The 23020-nt window shown below is 42.4% G+C and overlaps 1 protein-coding gene across 2 annotated transcripts in view; it reads left to right on the top strand.

Annotated features, from left to right (window-relative positions):
- LOC134505029 (protein FAM169B-like) overlaps nt 1–23020 on the top strand; it is a 44569-nt gene that overhangs the window by 2521 nt on the left and 19028 nt on the right. For both annotated transcript variants that reach the window (XM_063314543.1, XM_063314544.1), the window contains exons 2-4: nt 10701–10834; nt 14898–14997; nt 21643–21728. In XM_063314543.1, the coding sequence (XP_063170613.1) occupies nt 10701–10834; nt 14898–14997; nt 21643–21728 (320 nt within the window). The remainder of the gene's footprint in view (nt 1–10700; nt 10835–14897; nt 14998–21642; nt 21729–23020) is intronic.

Here is a 23020-nt window from a genome sequence, read left to right as displayed (position 1 = left end):
TTACTTCATAAAGTTAGTTTGGCTGCATAAAACAGGTTGTAGAGACAGCCAAAGGTTACATAACCTGCTGGAATTCCAGTGAAATCTACCATGCTGGACACAGTCCAACTTAATTTGAAATGTCGAAATCTTTTTATCCATCCCTTCTTTTAATACATGGTATTATTTTTGGAGCTGGTTTTCATAATATGCATGAAACAGCTTTCCTAATAAGGAAGTGTTAAAATTAAAACCAACTTGAGGGCCAGTTGATTATTAAATTATGATTCAGAAGTATTCAGAATTTCTAGTTCTTGGCTGGAGGCCCTTGAAAAGGATTTGTGAGAGGGTTTCTTTTGCTTATTGAAACAGATTCTTCTGGGCCATTTTGATATTCATCATGGAAAGGAACTTTCCCACACCCTGGGTATTTATGCTCTGAGTGGGTCACAGTTTTGCTTTGCTATAGGGCAGTGTTTCTCAACCATGGCCACTTTAAGGTGTGTGGACTTCAAATCCCAGAATGCCCCAGCCAACCATGTTGGCTGGGGGATTCTGGGAGTCAAACTCCACACATCTTAAAGTGGCCATGGTTGAGAAACACGGCTATAGGTGGCTAAATTGACTTCTTTGATTAGGAAGGGGACAATCGCTACTTTTATAAAATATTGGAAACCCTTTATGGACTTTTTGCTGAAAACGGATAAAAATGAACTGGTGATTTCTGAATTTACTGATTAAAAAGGGCTGTATATGGGGAGAAGGGAAATACGTAATTTTGAAGAGGGGGAATGGTATTATGTTTATAACTGCTGTAAAGAAGATCAGAAGTCGCTGCTTTAAATTTTTTTCCTTTCTATTGTTTCCAGTACGTTTTTCTTTATCTTCTGTTTTTTTTTGTGGTTATCTTTTAGCTTTGTAAAAAAATTCTTGAATAAAAATTATATATATATAAAAAAGAGAAACTGCTGTAGTGTTATGAAGTCACATCAACTTTCCTTAAAAGTTTTCGTTGTGCAAATCAGGGCTTTCCTTTCCATATTTGAAGGATGGTAAGAGGATGTGTGTGTGTGTGTGTATGTGTGTATAGTTGCTTAGCAGTCCAGCCATCCAGTGTCTTTGCTGAAGATCCTTCATTCCATCTCCCTCCCCTCCTTCAACAGAAGTCCATAATTGGTGAGTATACCTGGTGCTCAGTATATTTTGCCCATCTTCCTTTTGAAGTCTGTTTTCCTGGAATGTTTATACAGTATTTCTGCAGACCTTCCCTTAGCCTGTCGATGTTTCCTTGTTGAGAGGTTGATGCCTTGGCTCTTTGAAGATCCACAGTCTGGGAATGACTTAGTGGTTTTTTTTATAGCAGTTTGGCGACTGGCAGCCGTGAAACTCTGGTGGCACCACCAGAGTTTGGCAGCAAGCTACAAAAAGTTGGTAGCCAAGTTTTAGGCAAATTGTAGAGTAAATCTATTTGTTAAGCTTTAGGACACCCCTACGCTACCACCTTTTCCTTCCCCAGACCCTCAGAAGCAGTGTTATGCATGCCAGTCTGTGATTGTCATCGCTTCTGCTGAACTGAAATGCAGAAGAAGAGAGGGAGTAAAAAGCACAGCCTTGCTCTGAGCTGTTGCAAGTCCAACAGTTACCCCCTACCCCCACCCCTGGAAAGCAAGCAAGCAAGCAAGCAAGCAAAGTCTGGTACTTTTTATGCCAATTTGACTTCTCCAAAGCAAGGAAGAAATTGACAAAATACTTGTCAGTTTCACCCACCTCATTTGCTCTGGGCTGCCCAGGGAGAGCTGCAAAGCTGTCAAGCTGGCCTTGCCCTCATAGAACCTGAACCTTTGCCACTAGGAGAAAAGGTGAAATGAGAGTCCCTTCCAGAGAGAAACAGAGCCACGACACCTAAAAAACAGGGATAGTATCAAGATCATGGTAAGCGGTAGTACCGCTCTATACCGCACTGGTGAGGCCGTAATTGGAATCCTGTGTCCAGTTCTGGTCACCACAACAGAAAAAAGATGCTGAGGCCCTGGAAAGCGTGCAGAGAAGAGCAACAAAGATGATAGGAGGCTAAATCCTATGATGAACGGCTAAAGGAACTGGGTATGTTTAGCTTAATGAAGAGAGGACTGAGGGGAGACGCGATAGCAGCCTTCCCATGCCTGAAGGGCGCCAGCTTATTCTCCATGGCACCTGAGGGTGGGACAAGAAGCCATGGGTGGAAGCTCATCAAAGAGAGATCCAACCTGGACACAAGAGTTCCCTGACAGAACTATCAAGCAGTGGAACTGCTTGCCTCCTGGAGTGGTGGGTGTTCCATCACTGGAGGTCTTCAGGAAAAGATGGGACAACCATTTGTCTGAGATGGTATGAGGATTCCTGCCTTGGGGAGGGGTTGGGCTAGAAGACCCCCAAGGTCCCTTCCAACCCTACGATTCTATGGAAAGCTGTATGGTCCTTTGAACTACTCTGTAGCAGAGTCAGAAATATATCTGTTCATTTCTCCAATGCCTCTATCATCATGGGCACACTGAAGTCCACAAAGGCTTTCAGACTGGTGCAGAATCATCTTGTGGGAGTGCACTTGGACATGGTTTAAAACCTTAAGAAAAACCTTCGCATCCCTCCCCGATACCTCTGAAAGCCACCGATTCAGAAAATTACCTGTGTCTTGCTATGTTGTAGCATCATCTGTTAGCCTCACCGGGTAAACCAGATAGGAATCACAGCCAGAGGAGCTAATTCTGCTTTATTGTAAAACGACACTGATAGAATCTCCCCTCATCTCCTTTACAGCCCGAGAAACTAGGGAGGGTCCCTTCTGGGCCTCTTGCCCTGCCCGTTATCCAGCTGCGGGCTAAGCTGTCTCTTATCTGACCATTCCCTTGGCAGCATCTGTCTGCCCAGTCTCCCAAGGTCTTTCCCACATACCATTACAACCTCTCATCTTTCAGTGCATCCCCCCTTCCCCAGGCTGTTGAAACTTCTACTTGTGAGATATAGCATACACTGTAATTTTGCTTGTATAATAACTTATGGTCAGTTCTTAGAAGAATTCTGCCTTACGGGAAGATAGAAGTGCCTCCATCATAGTTTGCAGCCACTTTGTTTTTCTTTGTGGGATTTCACTTCAAAGCAGCTTGGCTTTTGTTTGCTTGTTTTTATGGTATTGAAAAAATACGTTCTTTTGGTTGTAGAGTATTTCTGTCGTTGCTTCAGCCCATGCTATCTTGACGATGATGAAATCTAAGCCTGTGGTTTTGAGCAGTCAGAATTTCACTTCAAGACAGTGAAAGACATGCTACAATTGCCTGGTGGTGTAGTTTTTTATGTCCCCATGGTTTTAATTGAATTAATCACATTTCTGGGTTGATATAACCACACTGGCTGGGTTTGAACAATGTGGTAGGCTAAAATGTAGTTGATTTGTCTGTGTGTCAAGGATACTGTATGACTAGTCATTTGGCCAGTGTTTCTCAACGTTGGCAACTTAAGATCTGTGGCTTTCAATGCCCAGAATTCCCCTGCCAGCGTGGGAATTGAAGTCCACTTATCTTAAAGTTGCTGAGCTTGAGAAACACTGCACTTGGCATATCTCCACTTGACAGCCGCATCCCAATCCAGGGCCCTCAAGATTACGTCTCCCATCTTCTACAGCCATTGGGTGTGGGGCTGAGAAGGGTGACTGTTGATTTTTTTTTCTTACTTTTTCCATTGCCTCCATGAAAATGGTTGAAAATGGAATCTTTAGCAATGTGGGGGGGTTTTTTTGGGTGTATCCTAGAACATCCTAGAGATTGACTGGAAGCTTATTAACAGTTCCCCAATGAGAACATCAGTTGTAAAAAAATGATTTTTCTTGAAATATCACTTGTGTAAGTGGTAACTTGTAACTTATGTATCTCTAGGATAGGGATGGGCGATCTGAAGCCTCCAGACCTAACATACCTTTTAGCAAAAGGGGAAAACACCTCTTCCAGTGACAACTTTGCCATGCCTACAAGACCCGGGTGCCTGAAGTAATATTTTAAAATTAAAAGTACAGCCTCTGAACTGAAAACATCATCAACCTTAGAACTAGGAAAACGGTGGCAGCACATTCTAATCTGGGAATTAGAAGAAGAAAAACAAGCTCCGTTGATGCCACTCTCCTACCAAGGGCTAGAATAGTCGCAGAATTAAAATCGCTTTAAGAGATCATCCTGTAAAATAGTCTTTCCTGAGCTGGGAACCTCCTGATGCGTGGATATCAATCCCCACAGCTTCCTAGCAAACATCATCATTGCTGAGATTTCTAGGTTGATGTGTACGCCTTGGGATGGGACCCAGATTGGAGCAGGACTGTCCTAATACTGCAAGCAAACAAATGGGGAGAGCTGCATACTATACATAGCATGTAGCATGTAGCTTAATCAGTAGCCTAGTTATTAATTGATTCAGAAATATTAAGCAAAGACCTAGCTCTCAGGAGAGGTCTATAATGCTGGGAAAGGTGGAAGGAAAGAGGAAAGGATGATCAGCCGCGAGGTGGATGGACCTGGTGACAGCGGTGATGGGTGCATTGCTGGAAGACCTTGATGGTCAAGCTGGGAACCAACCTTCCTGGAGAAAATCTATCTGTGTGGTTGCTAAGAGTCAACACCGACTTGATGGCACACAATCTATTACAAATATAGTACAAATGAAATTGGGTGACTAGAGGTGGCGCACCATCTGTCCAATGAGAAATCAACTGATTTCTGTAACTGACTTTAATTTTTTCAGGTAATTATGTCTAAGAAACCCACCTATTAAAGTTCACAGATTTGGGCGTACCTTAACACAGTTTATCTTCCCCTTAAAATCTAGTGTAAAATGAAGTAAATGTTGTTGAGCTGCCATGCCTTAAAATATTTACAGCGATTCCGATAAAAATAATTTCTAAATAAACCAGTAACGATATGTAATATTTAAACGCACACTGTGTGTTTTTATCAGCTTCTTTTTACCCCAAGCAAAAATTTGACCTCAGCTCCTTTTCTACTACTGCAAAATGTCTTTTGAGATACCTAAGCAGCGTGTAACATTTAAGATGGCATGCGTCCTCGTCCTAGTTTTGTTTAATGAATATCTCACACGAGCTGGCCATGTAGTTTCTCAGCCCGTCCTCTGAGTGTTTTTCAGCACGTGTTCTGATTTGTAATTTTCAACCACAGCGTTGTTGAAATGCGGTGGTTCTACGGCACATGCTTAGCAGATCTTTCAAGAGAAAATTGATTGGTAGCAGACGTGTACCTAATGCAGATTCCGTTGTCTGCGGAGCTGGTCCTGTCTGTACGCAGAAGGGGGCAGCTGGTTTGGAGGGTCACGAAAAGGCAGCAAGTGTTTAGTTACGCATTTACGATCCCTGCATTTTGATGGTGGGAGGGATGGGGATGAACCATTTCAGGCAATTTCTGCTGCAGGGGGCAAAGTTGCGTCTCCATCCTGGGGTGCTGTTAACCTTGAGTTGTGAGTATATGTGTGTGGCACATTTCTATGTCCTGTGTCAGGCAGCGCGCAGTTCTGCTCCAGTTAAAACCAGTGAACTAACTGCAGAGGTCACCTTTTAAAATCTAACCACGTTTATCAAGTTTTCCTGGAAACTTTATTTAGGAGAGAGCCATTTTAAAGATCTAAAGTAGGGATTTTTCCATCCTTTGCCTCGCCCTCGGTAATAGGAGAGATCAAGAGAGTGCCATCAAGAATGCATGTTATTTCCTTTGCATTAAGCAGGATCCTATCCTCGCCAGCGTGAATGAAGCAAGTGGCTGGGTGTAAAACGGGGCCAAGGCTGCTATCTACTGGCCAAGATCTTTGTTGACATTGCGGCTGTAGAACCGGTGCATGTGACGTCCTGACCTTGTTTACCAGTTTGGCTTATTTAAGATGGCAGAGTCCCTTTCAGCTCTGCAGAAATGTCTGGAATCTCTCCAAGGCAGGCGGTCCCTTGTTCTAAATTTACTCTCCGGATGGTTATATGGTACCTTTTTTCTGGTGGCAGAAGACCACCCCTCTGTTTTCATGATTTACAACTCTAGCTCCCCCCGCCCCCTTTGTTAATAATATACTGTAGGTTTGTTTTTAAGATCACTCCAGTGTGGGCTTATGGTAACTTTCCAACAGAATATCCTCTTTATATATCACTGTGGAGAGTAACTTTTTTAAAGTGCAATCCAGCCATTTAAGTTCACTAATGTTTTGGACTCTTGAGCTACTGGGGCAGGGAGGGGGGCGGAGGAGGGAACCCTTTGTAGAAAGGAGTAAATAGAAGAATAACACCGACAGTTTTCAACAAAGGGATTTTTATTTTGTAATTGCTGGGATTCCTCCCCTCCCCTGGTAAACTCTTGTCTGGCTGATATATTAAGCAATAGCAAGTGTTGTTCTGCCTCAGCAAAATACATCAGTTTATAAAGATAGCATAAATATGAAAATAGTATGGCTATTCTATTTTCTCTTCACTTGCAAATATTTTAAACAGAAGTGCAATAGATACGTTAATATCCCTTCCTATATTTGAGAAAGCTGAGATACAGTAGAAATGCTGCACAGTTCTGGAGCCTAGATCTAAAAGTAAATAAACGTACATCACTAATTCAGATTTTTTTCCCCCCTAACAGCCGACACGGCTGTAAGTTTTGCTTCGATCCAGCTATATTTCCCCGCAAAAGAAAGCTGGCTTCAATCAGACGTGAATGAAATTCCTGGGTTTTCGGGTGGAGCGGAACGCTGAAGATACTGGCTGGCAAGAATTAAAAATAAAGATTGCTCCACTTAAGGCTTTGCCCTGTGATATTTCCTATCTTTTCCGTCAGATAGCTCATCATCGCATTAGCTCGGATGAATGAGTGTAGAGAAGACTTGTTTGCTGGACGTCTCTGGAAGTTGAAAGTGAATTTTGAGTTCTTGGTAGCATTTTTATGAGGATAAGAAATGCTATATCTGTGATTCCAGCATTACTGGGAAGGAATACAGTGTGCTGTGTCTTGCTGTTCCTGGAAGCACGTGCCTTGTCAACTTCAATCTGTACATAAAGATGTTAAAAATAAGATTGCTGTTAATCCTACAGGGCATTCCTCCACTCAGAAATATGTCAGCACGTTTAGTAATAATGATGTCTGCTTCCTTTTTTTTTTTTTACATGTAGAATGGGTACCCTTTGCCTTATACGGTGGTTTGACGTGCTTTGTGGACAGTCATTTGCAGTCTTTCTACCTCTCTGTTCAAGTTAGATACCAAGTATTGGTTTATGTTTTGTGAAGGAATCAAAACAACAACTGTAATGAGAACCTTTGAGAAGTAGGGTTTCGGTTTGAGGTCTTCGGACCAACGTTCTAGCTATGCAACCATGCTCAAAAGTTTTAGGCTTAAGAAGGAAGTAATTCTGAAGCCCGTCCTTCTAGACCAGTGCTTCTCAACCTTGGCAACTTGAAGATGTGTGGACTTCAACTCCCAGAATTCCCCAGCCAGCAAGTTGAAGTTGAGTTGAAGTCCACACATCTTCAAGCTGCCAAGGTTGAGAAACACTGGTCTAGATAGGGCTGAGCAAACTCTGGCAAATGGATGTAACAGTAGACGAGCAGCCAATTTGGAACATTGCTGGGTGAAAGATCCTAGCTGACCTTGGCTGATCTTGAAAAAGCCAAAGGAGAGCCAGATCTGGTTAGTGCATGCATAGAGATCTTAGGGCTGTGGACTAGACAGGGAGGTTAAAGAAAAAAAGGGAGGTACAGAAAACCTCCCATTTAATGGAACTCATCCTGTGGATTTTGAATGCAAGGGGGAAAATCTGGCCATACACTATATGCTTTTACATATCTGGAAAATCCCATTTGCCATTCTATGCTTGGATAGAATAGGTAAAATATGCATGTGTAAAATCCCATTCCCATTTTTACACATGCATGGAAGGCATGAGATATATAAAATAAGCGTGCATAAAATCCTATTGCCAGAATGCATATTATAATAAAATAGGAGCATGTAAAATCCCATTTGAATTTAATGGGCTTTCTTCTTTAATGGAGATCCCTCCCCACTATTGGCACATTGAGTTGCGGGTTTACTATAATGGAAAACCGCTTCCATGTTGCCGCCAAAAGAAAAGCATGGAAGTGTCCATGAAGTCACCAGAAACTGAACTCAAAGGAGGCTTCATCTGGCAACCAGTTTAAATCTGGAAAACCTTGGAGTAGGAATGATTGAGAACAAGGAAACAGTTAAAGAGGAGACAACTGACTCTTCATCAGTGTGCTTTCTCACCACCATGATGTTCTCCCTGCCTGCCCACGGGGAAACATGTATTTTCAAATAATTTTTAATTGGTAATCTGACTGTGAGCCGCGCATTCAAGCTAGTGGACAGATTTCAGTGACATGGCAGCTTCTAATTCTGGCTCTGTTGTGAACATGCCCTGGGCTGTTCCACCCACCATTTGTTTCTAGGTTTCTCTGTCATCTGAATCTTGTGTGATAATTTCCTCTGGTTGGAACAGATCAGTAAGGAAGCTTAACTACAGATTTCCTGCTTTGGCTTGTTCTGGTCTGAAGAAGCATCTGCCACATTTGGATAATACAGGAAGCTAAAAACAGTCATGGAGTCCCTCACCATCTTTGTGGCTATCCCACTGTAGGCTGCAGCTGCGCCATCCAAATGCACCCAATTGTGCACCTAGAGTTCAATTCACTAGTAAATCTTCTGTAACTTTCCTCTCTGGCTTGTTCTGACAAGCACTGAAGAAAGAGGAAACCATGCTTGGAGAACAACAAGGACTCAGCATTCATGCTCCAATGAGACAACACTGTACCCTGTTCTTGGTGGTTGAAATTGTGCCCTTTTGTGGTGGTGGTGGTGGTGGTTGGTAGGCTGGGACATTCAAAGCTAAATCAGAGTTAGCAGTGGTCATCTCCTTCAAATGCTGCCATTGAGTAAAAGAAAATCTCTGTGGTTAAGGGCAGCAGTGACTGACATGTTAGGAGTTGCACCAGCAAAATAGGTTACTTAGCACTTCATATACATAACAGAGCTTGCATTTTATTAGAAATCATCCTGAATCACAAGGGAGAAGCCAGGGTTGTGTGCTTGGGGCTGTAGGAAAAATGGCTTAATAAATAAAGGTTGCCATTTCAGGCCATCCAGGTCTGCAAAATATCGTGATGGTTATCCAAAGAATTAGAATACTATAATTCCAATTTGACAATCTTGTGTTTCCAGGGTGGGTAAATCATGTCAGGGCTTGCAGGCCTTTGTCTTGGCTGGAAGATTTATGACTTTGAAAGCCCAGGGAGAAATTTTGCAATAAATGGGATATATTTGAAGGCAATGGCTCTCAGATTTGTTTAGCCACTTCAAGCACTGAAAGCTTTCCATGCTTTGATTATGTGGAGGCCTAAGAAGAAATCTTTGGTCTAGTGGTTAAGGCACCTGGCTAGAAACCGGGAGACTGTGAGTTCTAGTCCTGCTTTGGGCATGAAGCCAGCTGGGTGACCTTGGGCCAGTCCCTCTCCCTCAGGAGGCAATGGCAAACCACTTCCAAAATCTTGCCAACAGAACTGCAGGGACTTGTCCAGGTAGTCGCCAAGAGTCAACACTAACTCGAAGCCCCCCCCCCAAAAGAGAGAGAGAGAGAGAGAGAGAGAGAGAGAGACCTAACTTGAACTACTTGTTCTTGTGGTTCTCCTACAACATTCAAAAGGAGGTAGACACGTTCACTAACCTTCCTTTAAACTTCAAATTGATGTGATTTCTCAGCCACCGCAGTGAGACAAAAATGGTTTCTGTGGTTTTGCTTTCACTGTGTATACTTCCCATTGTTTGGCTCTCTGAGGTAGACATTGAAGGAGACATTTCTGGTATCCCTGATGGGGCCAAGTGTTGAGTATAGAGAAGAGTAAAGATACTGCCTCTCAAAGTTTAAGTTTTAATAGGTTGAGTTTTAATAGATTATTGGTTACGTTTCACTGGAAGATAGTAGTTTGGATTTTTAAAATACTTCAGAGATTGTCTATCTCATAGCTGCCATAAGGGTTGGTAACTTGTGGTCTCCATGTACTGCTGATGTCAAAGCCCACCCAGAGTCTGCATGGCTGGTGTCAGGGTTTCAGCCCAACACCTGGGAGGCCATAAATTCCCAGTCCTTATGTTAGAGCTAAGCTTGTAAAAAGAGATTTGTCATCTGTAGTTTTGTAAGTACTTCATACACATGTAGCACATGTAACTTGGTTACTGAATTAAATCATTTTCTGGGCTCACACGGTGGATTCAGCCATAAAATGCACTGTGTTTGCACAATGTACTAGGCTACAAACCATGGTTAATATTAACCAGACTTGGCACGTTGTGTGATGCTAAGTCTGATGCCTAATCTAACAAGGGATTTTTATTTTTAACACATTAATCTGAACAACTCACTGATTAAATTTGCTAATCTCAGCGGTCAGTAGCATAGATCTTTGGGAACATCAACATCTAAAGAAACACTGAGAAAAAATGTTGGTGCAGTTTCCTCAACAGGCAGGATCAATAACCGGTGGCAGGATTTGATGCTGATAGTGCGTTTTGCATGTGAAAAAGGGTGCGGCTTTGATCATGCAATTACAGCTGCCATCTCGACTTTTTTGCCCACATTGCAGGCCTCTTTGGTGGTCAGGATTTGAGCAATCTGTGTCAAGGTTGACCCTTAATATTCTTCCTCCTCCCAGATTGTTCTTTTCTAGTGGATATTAAAGATGAAAACCTGGACATTCTGGAAACGGGGCCTCGCAAGAATCACACAGAATTTATGAAAGAAGCATCATCTGCTGCGCAGCGTTTCTCTGTTCCAGGCCAAGAGAATGTAAGTATACTTTATTTTTCGTATATCAAAGCGTCTGAAGCACTCCCTTTTCCTGTGTTCCTCCACCGCAGCAACCCTGCGAAATAGATTGGGCTGAGACTGTCTTTAGGTCACACAATGACCTTTTGGGTCTCCTCAGCCCTCATCCCACACCTTATCACTAACCATGTTGAGTGGGCAGATCAATGTTGACATCAGCACCATCCAAGAGAAACTTCACAGTATGTTAAATACCACGTCATCTATTACTTTGGAAGGAAATAGGCAGTGACGGGGAATAGAGGTAGCAGAAGTCAGACAGTGGTTGGTGATGGGGACGGCAGATTTCATGCTGGTATAGTTTTCTGCTGACTCAGGGATGGGTGGATAGCCCTTCAACGCAGTGGTGTGGAACAGCACAGCGTCAGTGATACTGTTGCTGCTGTCCAAGGTAAGATAATAGCCCATTATGCCAGCCTTACTGGTTGCATTGGCTGTCCATGGCAGGAATTGGCCACAGAAAGCTTTGATTTGCTGAACTGATCACAAGTGGCTGGGTTCAGAGTAAGTCGTTTGGTGTGACCCAGGGGACTTTCCACTGGTGCTCCGGTGTATGAGGAGCCCGTTTTGAAATGGAGCCGGCGAGGTATTTTCCAGAGCTTTGATTTGTCAAGTGGGAGACATCTGTTTGGTGAAGAACATGAGCAATTATCCAGAATGCATGCAAGCCCATAGATGGGAGTGAAGTCCGTCTTTGGTTTGGACTCTGATCTGGGGGAAGAATTTACATCGTAAATAGAAAGTTCTTACTGTATGATCTTTGACTGCTTGGATACAGTTGATTTCCTTTTGGTACCGGAGGGAGTTTTTGATTCTAACAAGTTGAGGTTTTTTTAGTATGGATCATGTTACGGAAAATGTGAACCCAAAAGGCTTGATGGGGAAGAAATAAAAATGCGTGCAGATTATGTCTGCAGCCCAGGCTGTTCCCACTGAAGGTGGATGTTGTGTATACAGTATGTCCATCTCCCAGTCTTCATCCTTTGAGTTTCTTTTTGCAGCGCAGATTTCTGCTTTGCACGTTTCTCTGATGTGCCAGGCAAGAAAAGCCTTCAGTAAGTGCCCGATGCTCCTGAATTGGAGCGGTAGAAGAGCAAGTTGAAATCAAGGCTTTGTGCAGTTTTGGGGCAGAGCTGGTAGTGATTTCCAAGAAGAGAAAGCTAGCGTGTCTGAGATGGGGTTCTGCGTAGCCAGAGAGAAGAGCGAGTCTGGCACAAAATACACTTCTTTTGCCCCCTAGTGTCCAAGAAGCACAGTTGTTTCCCAAGAAATGGGGCTTGGAAATGACAGAAGGGGGTCTTCTGTCATTAGCTCAACCTGTGATACCTGGATTCAGCGTTGGCATCCTGCCCGGTGCCCAGTCGGAGCTTGGAGGCAAGGAAGAACCAACAGCTTAGCGTGCTAAGTGACACCGCAAACCTTACAATAAGACGTAAGTGGGTGATCTGAGGTTGCACTCCTGGCCTTGATTCCAAAATTTCTTGATTTCCGTGGTTTACGCTTGGAACGTAAATATTATTTCAATGTCCTGCTCCACTTAGGGTGGGGAGAAGTGAGTCTGTAGCTGCAAATGGAACTGTAACAAAGCAGTCATTGCATTACGGAGCTTTCCCCCCATCTCTGTCTAGGCACTCAAAGTCGGTCTGAATTCAGATGAGATTATAATGCAAATATGAAGGTTGGAATCTCAAAGGCAGAGAAAATTGGGCACCGGAATGGTTTGAGAAAGATTGCGTTGAAAAGCCGTGTTACGCTTCCTCTTTTAGCTCAGATAGCACTTCACCAGTTTCAGCCTGGACGTTGTTACTCTGGTACTTTTGTGAGGTTTTTGTTTATTTTTAAGACAGGAATCGTATTTATCATTTCCATCCATTGTTTATAAGAAGTGAAACCCACAAATAAACATCTGTCTTCTTCCAAGATGTAGCATGGTTCAGGTTGAGTAAACAGCACGATGGTTTAATCCAATTTTTGATTGACTTAGTTACCCAGAATAACCTTTGCAGGTGGCAACACTCGGATGACTTGGCTGCATCCAACAATGCTATGGAGGGTTGGATCTGGTTAGTATTTGGATGGGAGACCACCAGTTAATCCCAGGGCAGGAGATTAGTTTGGGAAGCTGGAAAGAAAGCAGTGGCTTCCATACTGTTGTCTTGCAACCTCTGAAGAGCTTTTTCCCCTGTGAAAGAGGCTCCTGTTTTTCTACCAGAATCTTAGAATAATCTTAGAATCTTAGGTTGGAAGGGACCTTGGGGGTCTTCTAGTCCAACCCGCTACCCAAGGCAGGAGTCTTCATACCATCTCGAACAAATGGTTGTCCAATCTTTTCTTGAAAAGAATCCCAGAATTCAACAACAAAATATTCCCAGAATTCAATGTTCTTTCAAATTTCTCTTGGTGGCAGTTGGATTTATTGACTCTGCATCCTGCCACAGTCCTGCTCACAGTCATAAATGAAACACAATAATCAAGCAAAACGGTTCAGAAAGGTATTAAAAAATCCCAAAACAATTTATGATGTCTGACCCCAAAAGCCGTTGTAGCAGCTCTGGCAGAAGGCTGATCATGTTGGAGACAGGTGGACCTCCGATGGGAGTTGGGGGTCCACCTAGCTAAAGGGTTGTCTGGAGGCTAGCCCCATCACACACACCCCGCCCCCCAAACAAATTCAGCAGTTTTCTGGGCTTTGGTCCTCCTCGTCCCTCAAAAGCCAGCTGCTTGTACTGGCATGATCAAGGTGTCTGATTCTGGTGGAGAAATGCAGTCCTGCAATTGTCCCTTGAGATGGCGCTTTTTTTAGATTTTTTTTATCCCGCCTTTACTGTTTTTGTAAACAACTCAAGGTGGGGAACACACCTAATACTCCTTCCTCCTCCTATTTTCCCCACAACAGCAACCCTGTGAGGTGGGTTGGGCTGAGAGGGAGGGACTGGCCCAAAGTCACCCGGCTTTCATGCCCCAGGTGGGACTAGAATTCATAGTCTCCTGGTTTCTAGCCTGGTGCCTTCACCACTAGACCAACTGGCTTTATTCCTGGAAGAGACTGCTGCTCATGTTGTTTTTCCTCTGAGTCATCTTTCATCGTTCCCTAGCTGTCCACTTTTCCCAGTCTTAAAAAAACCCTGGGAGCTGTCTTTGGTTGAGATAGAATTGAAGGTAGGAAAGCTACGGATGAGTGGAGAGGTTCCACCATAAAAGTCAAGACAATCACATGTTACCTCTGTGTGACCAAATGAGCACAGGAGCACCGCACTCCACCTAGGAGGTTTTCACCAAATTTCTCTTCTCCTTTGAAATATATTTTGAAAACTACTTCTCTTTAATAAATTGAATGAGAGCTGAAAGAAGAAAGTAGAGGAAGGTATTCTGCATGATACCATTGTATGTTGAGTTTTAGGGTATTGAAAGTTTTTCACAGGCATTGGTTAAATCCAGTATTAATACAAGAAAACTATGATTTTCTCTTATAAGAAAAAGCTGTGATAATCCGTTTGTCCCTTCCTTCCTTCCTTCCTTCCTTCCTTCCTTCCTTCCTTCCTTCCTTCCTTCCTTCCTTCCTTCCTTCCTTCCTTCCTTCCTTCCTTCCTTCCTTCCAGACATTGCTCCCCATAACAAATGAATACTGGAAACTGTAATTTGTTTATTTGTTTAGAAAATGATCTAAACTAAATGATCCTGCCCACTCCTTTAACAGCTCTAGATAGTTACAAAAACCAGCAAACCGCCATTTTCTGAAATCCTGATTTGATATAATAGCGATACCATCTTCTCCCATACTTGGAACATTAGTGCTGTTTGCATAATCGAATGCCAAATTCAGTGGTTCATATGGTTGCCCTCTAAACCATTGTGCACCAGCCAGGAAAGCGAAATGTCAGTCTAAAACTGCGGTTGATCCAAAAGCCCAAATTTAAATAGCATTGCTGTTCATTAGAGATTTCCTGTTTTTTTCCCTTCACTTTTGGTTTTTGTGACTGGCATACCTTGAGAACATGAATGTAAATAACCTCTTTGCTTACAGATTAAAGTGGAGACTTTGTCAATGGGTTTCCTTCCTCTGTACGGAGATGACAGTAAATGCACACTCCTGGTACTAACTGATCCACAAGATAAAAACAGAGGTTAGTAAATAGATTTTTTTCCTCATCTATTTTGTTTCAGCATGGTTCTGAAGGCAGATAATCTGATTCATCAATCAATCAATAAAAAAAAAATCCATCAAACAGAACTTGGCACCTGGGATGTGGGCATATGGAGAACCATTTGGGAATTATATATGAGCTACTCTGAGTTTAGAGGAAGGGTGGAAGATTAATATAAGTTGGCTACTAAATAGAAGAAGCTTCCACAAAACGTGTCTGCTCTTGCTTGTCAAAATTACTCCAGGGTTTTCTTTGACCAAATAGGTCCTACAATAAAATGTTGTGGCATGGAGGGATCCGAATCCACGTGAGCTGGGAGGGCCTCTTCTGCAGGACATTTCATTCTGTTTTCCCTCCTCTGCATTTTCTCTCTTTCTCAGCCCTCCTTACCAACTCGGCTTCTCTGGCCATCGGTGAGCTCCTTAACATTTCCCCTCCCAGACTTAACTTTTTCTCCACGTCTTTTTTCCTGTTTCCATAAACTGGAATTTCACCAAGCTTTTTCATAAGTGGGTGGTGCTCTTTTGGCTACGTAAGGCTCCAAAGTCAAAGCATGATTTGCTGTTAAGATAAGGTGGTTCTCCAGGTAGTCATTTAGTGGCCGCCTCATTTAGTGACCGCTCGCAGTTATGACAGCGATGAAAAAGTAACATTGCAACCAATTCTTTGCAGGTCTGTAAAGCAAAGGAAAGCTCAAGTAAGATCATAAGCATGATCACGGTTTCACTTAGTACTCACTTGCTTAACGGCCGAGTCGCCGGTCCCAATTGTGGTCGGTAAATGAAGACTGCCTGTATAACTTTCCATAGAATGTTCAGTGGCGGTCTAAGCTGCCTCAGGGCCTCCTGTGCCAGCTCTTGCTTGCCTTGGCCTTCTCCTCTCTTCTGTTTGTCCTCTCACCACATAGCCCCTTTTGCTGCTGGAGTTGCCACCAGATGGGTGAGTGGTTGCAATCCAGAGCTTTGCTTAGAATTGTACTCTTCTTCCCAGGAAAACGGATGTTTGAAGAATTTGAGATTTGCTAGTATCTAAAACAAAGAAACAGACCAAGTTGACTTGACCTGTTGACTTGACGTGTTCTCAAATTGGATAATAGATATACACTCAGAGTTTTCTCTAGCTAATGTAAAATCTTGGGATTTTTTCATGTTCAGAAGACAGAATAACAGAAAGGTCTGGCATAGATCTTTTGTCTAGTTCAGGCTAACAAATTTAGCCGCCCTAGATTTGAGCAATGCACTTAGCCTTAGGTAAGCCTCAAACCATGGTTAAGTAGTCATGAAAGATATGAGGGCAAGTTGCAGTCACATTATCTAACACTGTGTGTTATGGAGATCTTAAAAGTCTTAATACAGATTAAGATTAAAAAGCACAGCATGTTTTCCCTTTCAGTAGGCCTGTACCGAAACATGGCTACATTTCTAATGTACGCAAAAATGCAGTTTACCAATACTTCGGCCAGGCTGGTGTTACCATGTATGCACTTTACAAATGTTCATGTACCCTGGTGAAATTTATTTAAGAATTCTTAACTTTGAAGAAGCATATTTAATTTTTCCTGCCAAGTTCCCGCATCACTGCTTTTCAAGAGAAATTACTTTTTATCTGCCTAAGACTTTGTAAGTAACCAGAAGGAAGCCAAGAGAACATTATACTCTTGGTATTTAATCTTATAATTTTGTATGTACTTTTGAATTTTAATGTGTAACCCAATATATGATGTACTGTTCATTACTGAACCTTCTTAACTGTTCTCAGTGATGATTTGCCACTTTTAATTTAGGAACACGGAGAGCCAGTTACAGCCTTTCTTCATTTATTTTATTATCTCCCTGCCTAGAAGCTTTAAGATTAACATTTTCCTTTAGCCTGATTGTGATTGCAATATGGTAATGGCTTAGGAGGGGAAGAAAAGAACATGCTGTTTCTTGATATCAATCTGATATCGATAAGGGAAAACCAACTTTTTAACACAGTGGTTACAAAAAGTTTTTATTGCAGTTTTCTGGAACACCATGTCTTATAATCACTTTCCATTGGATTATGAAAAGTGTAGAATTTTGCAGTCCATGTAATTGGTAATAAAACATTATCCTTTCCATGGCTGTTTTTTATTTAACAGGAAAATAAAGGCTAGGCAGATCCATCTCTTAACATCAGTGAGAAAATAAATTCAGGTTATGGAATGTGTGCAACTTACTTCATAGGTGCTGAGCTAGTGCTGAGTGCTAAGCTGATGGTGTGTCTGAGTTTGATCTAATCTGGTTTGAAAATGGGGATCTGTGGCATGGTGGGTTGGAGCCTGACTGTTGTAGCTTTTCCAGTCAACCTGATCAAATGTAGCATGGCTTAATGCGATATTAGAATCCTACTTTTCTCTCTCTCCTTCTGAATGTGTAGAGCAGTGTCTCTCAACCTCAGGAACTCTTAAGACGTGTGGACTTCAAATCCCAGAATTCCCCAGCCAACTATGCTGGCTGGGGAATTCTGGGAGTTGAAGTCCACACGTCTTACAGTTGCCAAGGTTGAGAAACACTGGTGTAGAGAATCAGGGAGATGACCTTGAGGAAAATAGGCAGGAAGAGGGATGAAGCAGTCCTTAAGCCCTGAGAAGCAAGGTAACATTTGGAAAAGATTCAAACAGGATCTCCTCTGATTCACTGGGATTTGAGAGGGAGGGGAGGTAAAGCGTAATCAGGCTTGCAAGATGGATGTCAGCCCTTTGGGGTAGACCAGGTCAGGAACCTCCACTGGAAGAACTGAACTCTGCTTTATTGGGATAGGCTGTAATAACAGAAGCCTGGATGCCCAGTTGTGCTTTCATAATGGTTCTTGCCTCCCTGATTCTCTGTGCCGCCTGTTCAGCAGCAGTTGGAGATAAAACCAACACCTGGTAGATTCCTGAGCTGCCTTTTTGAACCTAAGGGTTTTTATTATTATTATTATTATTATTATTATTCCACCATCCTACTTGCAGATTTCTCCTCTCTTGCTCCATTTTGACCACCTCATGCCCTACTTGGAGGATGCTATTAAGAGTTTCAGTGTCTACTTTAAACATGCCCCAACTTTTCTTCTTTTTGCAGTTGGTCTGCAGTAGTTTGCTGTCATGAGGTTCTAGTATCATTCAGGTGTATGGGGAAGTGATTTTATTGGGGAAAACGGTGACCAGCAATGATGACTGATACCAAGAAGGTTATCTCCACCCTCTATTCTCCCCCAAATAATCCTGGCTTCCCACTTCAATCTCTGAAAGAGCTGAATGTTGGATTGGCAGGGTGGAGAGGGCATGTCCCCCATAGTAAGCTGCCCTTGAGGACTGGCTACCTGGGGTCTCCAGACCACCACTGTTTCAGCCCGTGCTGAGCTAAAGGACCAGTAGCTTGACTCTTTCTTTGTCAGGGTCACACCTCTGCTCCTAGACCTGGCTGGTAAGTCTACCTGTTGGATGCTAGTGTTTGCAAAGACACACTGATTCAGGGGTTACAATTTTAGATGTGCTTGTGAGAGATCATACATGTCACTGGTGAGGCAGGTCTTGATGTGGGAGTTAGGTGGTTGGAATGGAAAGCATGTTGTTGGTTTGAGAACATGGAGCATCAATGTGTTTTGCATTCAGAAGAAAAGTCAGTGAAGGAGGAATCTGCAGATGATTCACAGAAACCCAGGGGCAGGGATCCATTATATTATAGTGAATGTGGCTTCCTGTGCAGTCTTGGGAAGTCTTCCCTTCCTACTCATGCCTTAAGCAAAGGGCATATAAAAGCCAGGAGCCAATTACTACAGGGTGACAGTTGATATGCTAATTTCACTCAACTTCTCTCTCCCTCTTTTTTATCTCTCTGAATTATTGAACAGCACAGTCAATAAGGAAGCCAAATCGTTCCACAGATTTGTCAGTTTCTTTAGACTTCTCACGGGGGTGTGTGTGTGTGTGTGTGTAAGTAACATGCATGCAGGCTTAGTGCCAAACCAGCCTGCTCTTCAGTGCAAGCATTCTCACGAATGTGGAGTTCCTTTCGTCCCAATATACCTGATCCTTGTTCCCTTTTTGCCCCCTGCCTGTAACACAACGTGGCACCTAATTGTCCTTGAAGACAGCGTGGGTTGATTATCTTTGGGAAAGCTGCGCGCACATCGCAAAGAGCACCATTTGAAATTCAGTGCATCCCACTCTCCATGGTGTAAGGAACAAGGACTAGCTGTACTCCTTGGTGCCTTTTTCCCCCACCATGTGCGCAGAACACATTTTTGGCACACATCTTTGTAATTTCTTTAAAATATAGATTAATGGAACCATTGCTGTTGCCTTAGGAGCTCATTTGGAAGCTAGTGAAGAGAAGCCCGGCTAATCTATGCAGATTAGGATTATTTCTGGAAACATAGAAGTTTTTAAGAAGAGAAACATAATTTATAACTGACTTTTATCATTTGAAATACACCTCTTTCCCCATTTTGCATGCTGTTATATAATTCTGCCATGTGTACGCATAATAAATGCCCTGTAACAGCTGATGACTGTTGCTGTTTCTTGGCAGCTTTGCTCTTTCTTTGATGAGTTGTATTTGTAGAAATATTTCCCTATTGTCTTTTGAATTAATTTCAAAGTGTGATAATTTATTACCCTAAATCGGGCAAACAATCCAAGGCCTGGGAACACGTACAGTATGCCCCTTTCCAAAACTTTTCTGTTTGTCCTCCAGAGCATTTCTAAAAATTGGCTGGTCAGTTGTGATTTTTAGAGGAACAGAAAAAGAAGTTACTGAATATAAGGAAGCAATCACTTTAATATTTACTTTTCGTTTTAATTCAATCAAAATATGTTTTTATTCAGAGCCAGTTCTTTTTTTTTTTTGAGGGTCCTGGCCCTATCCACTTATATTAGTATGTGATCCTTGGTGTGAGAATTGAGTTGCTATCTAGCGGTCTTCAGGTCAAAGATGGCAGCTTTGTAAACAACTTCAGTTTCTCAACATCAAGGGCACCAACCACCATGCCAACAATTTGTTGAATTGTGGGAAGGGCAGGAGAAAGAAACAGGTTTAATCCCATATAGGTATAAGCAACATTTGCACCAAAAGTTGTGGGCAATCAGCCCTTTTGTATGTCTCCATTCTTGTCTACAATAAGGATTCTTATCTGGTGAAGCCAAGTCTCAGAGACTTTGGCCAAGTCCAGCAGAGGGGCTGAGTGAAGCTGTGAAGGGTCAGGCAATCTATGATTTACTGCCAAGGCCTATTTATTTTATTTTCTGTTGCGCCTTTATTATTATTTTTTTATAAATAACTCAAGGCAGCGAACATACCTAATACTCCTTCTTCCTCCTCTTTTCCCCACAACAGCCCTGTGAGGTGAGTTGGGCTAAGAGAGAGGGACTGGCCCAAGGTCACCCAGCCAGCTTTCATGCCTCAGGCGGGACTAGAGCTCACCATCTCCTGGTTTCTCGCACAGCACCTTAACCACTAGACCAAACTGGCTCTCATTTGTGGGAGTCCAGCATACCTGATAACGCTTCTCAAAGGACAAGGTCAGCACTTGATCCTAAAAAGTAGGACATCCTATCCTAAATGATCTAGAGGAAGTGTACTGACCATCTTTGCTTTCCACTAAAATGGTAAGATCCATTCAGAACAGTCTCTGAAGTCCATCATTTAATGGACTTCAGCCTTGGTGCCCTCTAGAACAGCCTTTCTCAACCTTTTGACCCTGGAGGAACCCTTGAAATAGTGTTCAGGCCTCAGGGAACCCCTGCACAGTCAGGCTCAAATACAGGCCAGAAGTTTCAAATTAACAGTGTTCTTAAACTAAAAATAACGAATGAAACTTACCTCTTGAATGTGAAGTTGCCCGAATTTGAAATAATTTTTTTAAATAAATCGTGATCTCCCAGGGAACCCCTGGTGACCTCTCGCGGAACCCAAAGGTGCCAGGGAACCCTGGTGGAGAAGTCCTGCTCTAGAAGGTGTGGCATAATTGCTGACAGTGGATGATGGAAATTACAAGGTGGCTTTTGGGGAAGGTGTCTGGTTGGGAAAGTCTGTGCTAGCTAATGTACCTAAGGGATTTATTCTAACTGATCTTCAGATATAAGAATTCAGGGTCTGTCCCTTACATTTACAATTCTCTTCTTTGGAGGTTTGTTGAAGCTCAAAAATGGATCTTCTAGAGGCAAGTTTTTCTTCCAGACGCTTTGTGAGGGACTTGTGAGGGAGGTATGCTTCAATAATGCACACACCATTCAATTAGTGTCCTAAGGATTGGAAGCGGGTATAAACAGCCAGAGAGAGCTGCCTCTTTATCACTCTGGGTTTTTTGTAAAATCTCTCCTGATGAAGAGTTGTGGAGAAGCCAGACTTGTGCATTCTTTTGCATAGATTAGATTGCAGTAGGTTTACATGTGTTAACAATTCTCTCCTCTTTTTCTCAAGACTTCTTAATTCCACCGCTGCTGAAAATTGTGGAAGAAAAATGTTTTTTTGCTGACAGAAATGTGAAATTCATGGCAAGAAATACAGACAAGTTTCCCAAAATTTATGAGAGCTAATGGTACTAATGGGACAGTCTTATTGAAATAGAAGTTCCTTGCTTCATTCATTAATTCTTTTTTCCCCTTCTTTTTAATAGTGTTAGCAATTTATTTGAACAATTCTTGGTGGCGTACTGAAGATGTAGTAAAGACGTCTGACCCTTCCCGGGAAGGTCTGATGCAGGTGAAAACATTACTTTAAGCCATAAGTGCGCAAGCTGGGATCCCAAGGCTGCAGGCTGCCTCCAGAAGCTATTGTGGCCCACGGAGCTTCTACAAAACTGCTAGCAAATTGTAATGTGACAGGAGCAGGAAGCTATTAAATAAATGGAATAATCATATTAATTGTATTGACCTAATTTAATCTGGTGTTAATTCACTTTAAATTAAAATAAATATTGTTTATTCTTTAGTCTATAACTATAATTTCTAATCTGAGTTTGCTATAAAATATATCATTTAGTTCATTATTTCATTCCCCTCTGTATATGTGCTAGTTGGAATGTGGCAGTGTATGCTGGCTAGCAAGGTAGTCCCTAGATTAGAGATCCTGGCTTTCCTAGACGAGCATGAAAATGCTTGGGGTAAAACTGCTTTGGTTGTGTTTGTGGCAGTCTGGCAAAATGCATCAAAAGTGACAAGTACTGGGAATGTCCTTAACTGTTAGCAGGGAGTGCTGCATTTGGCATGAGCATAACTAATGCTGATAATCTTGGCTACGCTTTCTGTTTCTTAACTAAACAGCCTTATGTAAAAGCCTCGACTGGCCAAAGCAATGAGAGGTGATGGAGGTCAGTATCTGTGGGCCCATCTGGTGACAACCATGGTGAATGGAAGACTGTGACTTGGAATGGAAGAGGAGGTAAATGGGAAAGAGCATGAATGAATGAATGAAATGACTTGAAAGAAAAATAGATGCATTGTATATCTGTGAAAGTAAGAGAAAGGGGAAGGATGTAATAGACCTGAATAAAGGTGGTGTGATCTTGCGGAGTGGATTGAATATACTGTATGCAGAGAAGTGAAGGGGTAGGTTTGATTATGAGTGAAGGCTAAAAAGTATGTCAGTAAATATGAATTGGTATCATTTGCTGTAGGTTGTTATGGGTGCCTATGAGAATAGGACTCCAAAGGTTGGTGAGAATTGCATGTTATGCCCCAGTGAATGGTGATTATGGAAGAACCAGATATGAGTTTGGGGAAGAACTGCAACATTCTGAATGATCCAAGGGAAAAATACTTACTCTGCTAGGTGGCATGAATGGGTGGCTGGGAACAAGAGAGGAAAATTCAGAAAAAGTGATTGCCAATTTGGAGACCTAGGAATGAATGAAATAGAGACTGCTTGGGAGAAGATCTGTTTGTTTCAAATATGTGGATTACATATATTTATACAGTATGTGAGACCCAGCAATGACAAATCTCAATAAAATAGTTATGAGCAGAGACGTCACACTGACAACAAAGGTCCGCATA

Source organism: Candoia aspera, chromosome 13 (assembly GCF_035149785.1).
Source record: "Candoia aspera isolate rCanAsp1 chromosome 13, rCanAsp1.hap2, whole genome shotgun sequence".
NCBI lineage: Eukaryota > Metazoa > Chordata > Lepidosauria > Squamata > Boidae > Candoia > Candoia aspera.
This window is presented reverse-complemented; position numbering and strand designations above follow the sequence as displayed.